Source organism: Lolium rigidum, chromosome 4 (genome assembly GCF_022539505.1).
Source record: "Lolium rigidum isolate FL_2022 chromosome 4, APGP_CSIRO_Lrig_0.1, whole genome shotgun sequence".
NCBI lineage: Eukaryota > Viridiplantae > Streptophyta > Magnoliopsida > Poales > Poaceae > Lolium > Lolium rigidum.
The window spans coordinates 41,092,926-41,101,285 of record NC_061511.1 but is presented as its reverse complement, the minus strand read 5'-3'; the positions used below and the strand labels follow the sequence as shown (position 1 = coordinate 41,101,285).

Genomic DNA, 8,360 nt, shown 5'->3' with positions numbered 1-8,360 from the left:
TTGTCAATGCCTATGGATTGTAGGCTAGGGTTTAGTTGAAAGTAGAGGGCAAGTAGATCTCGAAGGTTTCAGCCGAAAAGTACTCGACGATTATGAAAACTAGGGTTTGCAGACAATGATTCGATAATCTCTTCGTCCCTCGACTCCCCCTTTATATAGGAGGCGGAGCCGAGGGATTCGTGTAGTACAAGTTACAGAGTCCGGGACGGTTTCTAACTCATCCCGCCAGATTACAAATAACACTTCCTATTACAACTCTATCTTTCCTTAAATACATCTTGGGCTCTCGAATCTTCTTATTCTTCGGGTAGTGGGCCTTCAGTAAACCCCGGGTACTATCTTCGGCAGGCCCATTTGGGATGCCTATGTCAGCCACCGCCAGGTGCAGCGCCGGATCGCAATCGCCGAGCACGACGAGGAGTTGATGCGCCAGTGGAGGGCGCAGTTCCCCAACGACGTCGACAACACCGCCGCGTTCTTCGCTGACCTCCGGGCACAACGCAGGTCCAACAGGCGCCATCGTCGGGCCGTCGCCGTGTTCGAGCTCGATAACCCGAATACAACTTGGGCCGACAACGACCCTCGGTGGGACGACATTTGGACCGAGACAACCTCCGACGACGAGTAGATCGACTAGACTAGTTGTTTATCTATTTTATTGTATTTTCAATAAAGTCGTTGTGGCAGACGCTGATGATGAGAAAAGTTTCCCGCCAGATTACATGTGGAATTAAAGTACAGAACTCAACTGAAAATTAATTAAGATACATGGCCTCCGCCTCCGCCTCCCGGAGGGTTAGAGATACGATGGAAGCCATGTGACCTGGTGATGAGGTTTGCAGATATGAGTCTAGATGTGATATGTAAATGGAGGCCAAGCCAACATATATATAGTGAAAAAATGGCGGGAGGACGGAGGCGGGAAGCGATGGAAAGCGCGGGAAGAAAAATAGGCGGGAACGCGGTGGCGCCAAAAGCTGTCGGTGGGATAAGGACGTGTGGGTAACCTTTAGTCCCGGCTGGTGGGTACAACCGGGACTAAAGATCCTTTTGTGTCATCTAACAAAGCCGTCGGTGGGATAAGGACGTGTGGGTAACCTTTAGTCCCGGCTGGTGGGTACAACCGGGACTAAAGATGTCGGCAGGATAAGAACGAATGGGTGGACGCACTGCTCGATGAGATAAAGCATGTAGCGCACGACGCCCTGTCGAAGGAACAAGACAAAGTAGAAGAGGTGCCGTGCCTATAAAAGGAGCATCGATACGCCTTGCCAAGCCCCTGAACGACTACATCTCATCTAACAGTGTTGGGGAAAGGGTTGGGAAATCTCCCGTGGCGCATCTCCACTTTTAATATCTTACATACGGTTACATGATTACACAAAAATAAATGGGAAATTGATTGCCATGTTGAGATACTCATTTGTGCCATGAACATTCTTCAATTAACTTGATGATGGAGCATCTTCATCATTTAATTAATCTTCTTCGGCCGTAACCATGGAGCATCTTCATCATTTAACTTGATGCTTGGATCAATGTTCACTCTGAAGGGTGGAATTTCATCAAACTGATTATAATCTTCGACATGTCTGTCTTGTCCTCCACTCCCACGATGTTTCTTTTTCCAGAACTATGTGGCGCTTTGGCTCATCGTTTGATGTATTTGTTTCCTTATGTTTCCTTTTTCTTGGTTTGGTAGACATATCCTTCACATAGAAAACCTGGGCCACATCCTTGGCTAGGACGAATGGTTCGTCTCTATACCCAAGATTGTTGAGATCCACTTGTTGTCATTCCATACAACTTGTCTACACGAACCCCGCCTCCTGTTTTGTTGACCCATTTGCACCTAAACAAAGGGACCTTAAAAGAAGGTCCATACTCAAGTTCCCATATATCCTCTATGTAACCATAATATGTGTCATTTGGGCCTTCATTCATTATTGCATCAAAGCGGACACCACTGTTTTGGTTGGTGCTCTTTTTATCTTGGGCGATCGTGTAAAATGTATTCCCATTTATCTCGTACCCTTGGAAAGTCACTACGATCGAAGATGGTGTACGGGCCAGCAAGTACAAGCTGATCTTCAATATGTTTGTTATTCGGGAGATGTTTTTGCAACCAACCGCCGAAAGTCGACATGTGTTCACGTCTAATCCAATCGTTCGACCGCCCGGGTTACGGGAGCGTAGAAAGTTCTTGTGGTCACCGATATACGGAGCCACCAAGGTGGAACTTTGTAGGAGTCGTGTAGTGTGCTTGAGTCAAAGAAATCCCGTCCCTACATATCATTGATTTCCTTCCTAGCGTGCCTTTTCCACTTAGTCTCCCTTCATGCCGCGATTCAGGAACACCAATCGGCTTAAGGTCGGGAATAAAGTCAACACGGAATTCAATGACCTCCTCTGTTCCATAGCCCTTGGAGATGCTTCCTTCGGCCTAGCACGGTTATGAACATATTTCTTCAAGACTCCCATGAACCTCTCGAAGGGGAACATATTGTGTAGAAACACGGGACCGAGAATGGAAATCTCATCGACCGGGTGAACGAGGAGATGTGTCATAATATTGAAGAAGGATGGTGGGAACACCAGCTCAAAACTAACGAGACATTGGACCACATCATTACGCAACCTCGGTAGAATTTCTGGATTTATTACCTTCGAGAAATTGCATTGAGGAATGCACATAGCTTCACAATGGGCGGTCGAACATTTTCCGGTAGAAGCCCCCTCAATGCAATCGGAAGCAAACTGTGTCATTATCACGTGACAGTCATGAGACTTCAAGTTCTGGAATGTTTTCTTCTCCATATTTATTATTCCCTTTATATTGGAGGAGAAGCCAGACGGGACCTTGATACTGCTAAGACATTCAAAAAATATTTCCTTCTCTGCTTTTGTAAGAGCGTAGCTGGATAAATGACGTCCTTTAACTCTCTCATGCAGCTTTTTGGGGTCTTTCCAACGTTGCTTGGTCCTCCCGTGCTTCGGTGTATCTTTTGTCTTCCCGTACACACCCGGAAAGCCTAGCAGAGTTCACGCAAAGATTCTTCGTCACGTGCATCACATCGATTGAAGAGCGGACCTCTAAGACTTCCCAATAGGGTAGATCCCAAAATATAGATTTCTTCTTCCACATGGGCGCGTGTCCGGCATCGTCATTCGGAACAGACCGTCCGCCTGGACCCTTTCCAAATATTACATCTAGATCCTTGACCATACCAAATATATCAACACCATCACGATGGGGAGGCTTCCTCCGGTGATCAGCCTCACCGTTGTAATGCTTGCCTTTCTTTCTTACGGGATGGGTAAGCCTAAGAAATCGACGATGCCCCAGGTACACGACCTTCTGACCTTTTTCCAAATAATCACCTTCGAGCTCATGTAAATAGTGTGTGCATGCATTGTATCCCTTGTTTGACTGTCCTGAAATGTTACCAAGAGCAGGCCAGTCATTGATGGTTACGAAAAGCATCGCTCTTAGGTCAAATTCCTCCTGCTTGTGCTCGTCCCACACACGTACACCTGCTAGGGACCACAGCTGTAGAAGTTCTTCGACTAATGGCTTCAGGTACACATCAATGTCGTTCCCGGGTTGCTTCGGGCCTTGTATGAGCAACTGGCATCATAATGAACTTCCGCTTCATGCACAACCAAGGAGGAAGGTTATATATACAAAGAGTCACAGGCCAGGTGCTATGGCTGCAGCTCTGCTCTCCAAAAGGATTCATGCCATCTGTACTGAGACCAAACCGTAAGTTCCTTGCATCCTGTGCAAAGTTTGGGAACTCTCTATCGATTTTTCTCCATTGGGAGCCATCAGCAGGGTGCCTCAACATCACGTCTTTCTTACGGTCTTCTTTGTGCCATCGCAACAACCTAGCGTGCTCTTTATTTCTGAACAAGCGTTTCAGCCGTGGTATTATAGGAGCATACCACATAACCTTGGCAGGAACCCTCTTCCTGGGGCGCTCGCCCACAACATCACCAGGGTCATCTCGTCTGATCTTATACCGCAATGCAGTGCACACCGGACATGCATCCAAATTCTCGTACTCATCGCGGTAGAGGATGCAGTCATTAATGCATGCATGTATCTTTTGCACATCTAATCCTAGAGGGCAGACAATCTTCTTCGCTTCGTACGTGCGGCGGGCAATTCGTTACCCCTTGGAAGCTTCCTCTTAATTATTGTCAGCAACTTTCCAAATCCTGAGTCAGTGACACCGTTCTCTGCCTTCCATTGCAACAATTCCAGTGTGCTGCCTAGCTTTTTATGGCCATCTTCGCAAGTTGGGTATAACAATTTGTTGTGATCTTCTATCATCTTGTCGAAGGCCAACCTTTCCTTTTCAGTTTCACATTCTCTCCTTGCATCAGCAATGGCCCGGCCAAGATCATCATCGGCGAGGCTCATCTGGTGCCTCTTGATCTTCTACTTCATTGTCTTCATTGCCTTCTGCAGTATCATCGTATTCAGGGAAATTGGGATAACCGTCATCATCCTCTTCCTCTTCGTCATTGTCTTCCATCATAACCCCTCTTTCTCCGTGCTTGGTCCAACAATAGTAGCTTGGGCATGAAACCGGATCGCGAGAAGGTGGCTGTGAATGAGACTCGAGCGAGCGTAATTTACGGTATTCTTGCAGTCCACACATGGACAATACATGAAGCCACCATGTTTGTTTGCCTCCGCCACGGCCATAAAATTATCCAGGCCCGCGGTGAACTCGTCAAACCGTCGGTCAATGTACATCCATTGCCGATTCATATGCATGATATAATTAAGCTGATCAAAACCATTACAGAACATCACGATGTATATATACACATGCATTTTATCAATTGCAGATGAAAAGGATAAAGTTGTTAACCTCGATGAAGAAGAAAAAAGCAAGTTAAGTGTGGCTTGATTTGTGTAAACTCAAGTGGCAAATCCTCTTAAGCATTTCATCGAACACCTCTTGTGCATGTGAAGAAGAGAGGAGAGCAATACACCCCTCTTGTGAAGATAGTGAAAAAATGGCTAAGTGTGGCTCACACTTGGGCAGGGGCAAGGTTATATAGCCAGAGGGGGGCCTTTGGACCCGGTTTGTCATACAAACCGGGACTAAAGGGTTCCCCACGACTGACACGGCCTGCCGCGCCCTGCGGTGGACCCTTTAGTCCCGGTTTGTATGACAAACCGGGTCCAAAGGCCGCTACAGGACAGGCGCCAGCGGGTGGGGTCGTCCTGGGCAGAAACGAACCGGGTCCAGTGGGGGCATTGGACCCGGTTTGGTTCAGCAGTGGGTCATTTGCTTGGGACCAAAGGCCTCTTCTCCACTAGTGTTAGTAGGACCTGGCTAAGCAAGCCACGGAGGCAGCACACACACGTATTCATATGTACATACAGCGTTGAAGCATCATTGTTTTTGTTTGGTACTAGACAATAAACTGAAGAGAAGACTCATAAAAAACGAACGTCTTTTTCAAATTGTGGGATTTGAGAAAAGGCGACCGTCTTTTTCATTTTCTTCTAGCGATCCAGTGATCGACGAGTGCGTGATGATCTGCTATCTATTGGAGCTCAGCAACTCATCAAAACGAAGGTATCCCTAATGATTTGTTTGTGCAAACAAAACAAGCCGCAGATGTTATTGTTGAGGGTTTTGAGGAAATGCAATAGGCTGTTTTTAGAGGCAAAACCAAATCCTATCAATTAATTAGCAAGGGTGAGATTAAATACAAGGTCTATTGTGCTTCCTTCGTGATGGAAAACAAAAGAGCAGTTATCCGTGTCAAAGACTTTTTTCATCCCGTGGTAGGTACCTGCGGGGTTTGCTTCATGCGCAAGTGGATCATCCGACACTGCTTAGATTTTCTTTTTTCGTTTACAGTGCATCGAATGACAGTTGACCATAATTGGCATGAGGCTAAGTTTAAGGCAAGCCTAGTCTTTTTCTTCTTACACTTGTTTAAGGTCAGCTAGGCAGGCCAGCCTCGGTCAATAAAATTTTGATGATGCCATTTGAGGAATTCTTGTGGAAGTAGCAAATAGTTGAATGCTATTACTAAATTATCATTACATATGATGAATTGGCAGACTAATCTGCTTTCTTGGAAACTAATTCTCATATTTCCAATAAAAACATATATTTCTTTTTCACAGTGTGCACAATTCCACTATGCCTGTTGGATTTTTGTAACGACGTCTGTGGTTACTTTTTCCTACCAATGAGGTCCCTAATTACTTATTACGTTGAACTTTTGGACTATTGGATTTTGTCTAATACATTGAGATATTCTTTTTTTAATTGACACAATTATAATGACTTCAAGCGTAGCGTCTTTTAGAAGCTACCCATCAAGCTACCTTGTGCACTAGTATAAATACACAACTCACCGTGGCAGCCCATCTCATCACCTCACACACACACATACACATACATATTTCCTTGAGTTTGTAGGAAGGCATGGCCCAGATGGAGTCCTCACCGAAGCAGCTAGCTGCAGTGCTGCTCTTAGCTCTCGCATCCGTCATGATCGTCACCGCCCAGGACACGGTGCAGGAAATCCTGGACGCCCACAACATGGTGCGCGCCAACGTCGGTGTGCCACCGGTGGTGTGGGATGTTACAGTGGCAACGTACGCGGATGCGTTCGCGACGAAACGCATCGCCGACTGCCTTCCTGAATTCTCTCCAGTGGGCCACCCATACGGAGAGAACGTCTTCGTGGGCACCGGTTCCGAATGGAATATGTTGGATGCCGTGAATTGGTGGGTGGCGCAGAAGCAGTACTACGACCACGCCACAAACACCTGCTCCGCGCCTTCCGGTCAGTCGTGTGATGCATACAAACAGGTGGTGTGGAGGGACACAAAGGCCATAGGCTGCCAAGGTGTCACCTGTGATGGCAACGCTGGCGTGTATATCATATGCGACTACAGCCCGCCAGGTAACGTGGTGGGACAGACTCCATATTAAGCTACATATGCATGTGGCTACGGATGCATGTACGTTAGCGGTGTGCCGCACAAATAAATAACTAAGGGACACTCCTCCTGATCAGCTGGCCGTGATTTCACTAAATTCTCGGTCGACTGGTGATGTGTTCAGCGGGTTGAATCCTTCATCCCTTTCACTCTTCTATGGTTTTGGGATTTGATTGTTTTTGTAATTTTCCTGTAACTTGTGGCTTGGTTTGTACTTGTTCGTATTTCAACTTGTTATTGTGATTGTATCTGAGACAGGACACAGATGGATTTCTAACTTAGTTGGCATGGAGAAAATCCATCGAAAAAGTAAATTGATATAACAGTTGAAAGAGTACATTACGAACTTGGCTTATAAAAAGAAAAAAAAGAAAAAATTCAAATAATAAACGTAAAGCCCCTTCTTTCCAAAGTACAAGATAGGCATTTCCCCCTCTCTCAACTTCCTCCAACTCTATCTTATCATCGATCTCAGATGGTACAGAATAGAAAGAGGGGTATGGATTCCGCAGAAAATACTGAACTATGTAATCAATTATGACCTTGTACATATATTAGCATGGTTCTTTTGCAAGGATATCCCCGTTTAAATGATGGATCTATGACCTTGTGCATGTATCACGTGAGAGCAGATGCTTAGGACAGAGCTAACTTCCGTGCATCCGTGCCACACTTAGAAGTGCTGCACTGTGATATGGGGTGCGCCATGGGTAAGGGCATACGAATGGCCCACCCTTTTCTGGTGCACCACATGTAATAATAGTGGAGTACCAAAGTTTTGGTGCGCGACATGTAGATCGTCCACCTATAGTCCTATTCCTACTAGTAAGAACACCTATAGTCCTATTCCTACTAGTAAGAAGACGGATTGTGATGATCTGCATGTGGTGGCGGATGATGGCCCTCCGCCACTAGAGCATTCCTGCCACCGACCGGCTTACTCGAAGCAGCCGCGCACACCAGGCTAACGATTGATGTCGGCGTGCAAGCCAGCCACACCATATCGTCTCGTGTTGGGGGTAGGTGAGAAGATGGAGGATGGAGAAGTGGAGATGAGGCTAGGGTTCTGCTTCGGGGTTAGTATGTTTGTCTCACAATTGTTTGGGTGCACTGCATCCTAGGTTAACATCATTTGGATGGACGATCGTTTGTGGGACAATTTTTCATAGATTGGGGATTGCCTGTGGATTTGTCGACCTTTTTTTCTTATAAGGTGAGGTAATTCGTCTTCTGTTGTTCCTCAAACCCTAGCCAATGCCCCAATAAAAATCGCTTTACTCTCTGTTTTCTTTCCTCTTCCTCCTCGAAGCTCTACGCTTTCTAGACGCTGATGTCCTCCTACGGCCGTGCCTAAACAAATCATCCTTGTGGAGAT

General features: G+C 46.2%; 1 protein-coding gene across 1 annotated transcript; it reads left to right on the top strand.

The window, feature by feature from the left end:
- The first annotated feature begins 6,473 nt into the window (after nt 1-6,473).
- LOC124706808 (pathogenesis-related protein 1-like) lies at nt 6,474-6,977 on the top strand. Its single transcript, XM_047238477.1, has one exon. It carries the CDS (start codon nt 6,474-6,476, stop codon nt 6,975-6,977), a length of 504 nt encoding a protein of 167 aa, XP_047094433.1.
- The last annotated feature ends 1,383 nt before the right edge of the window (nt 6,978-8,360 follow it).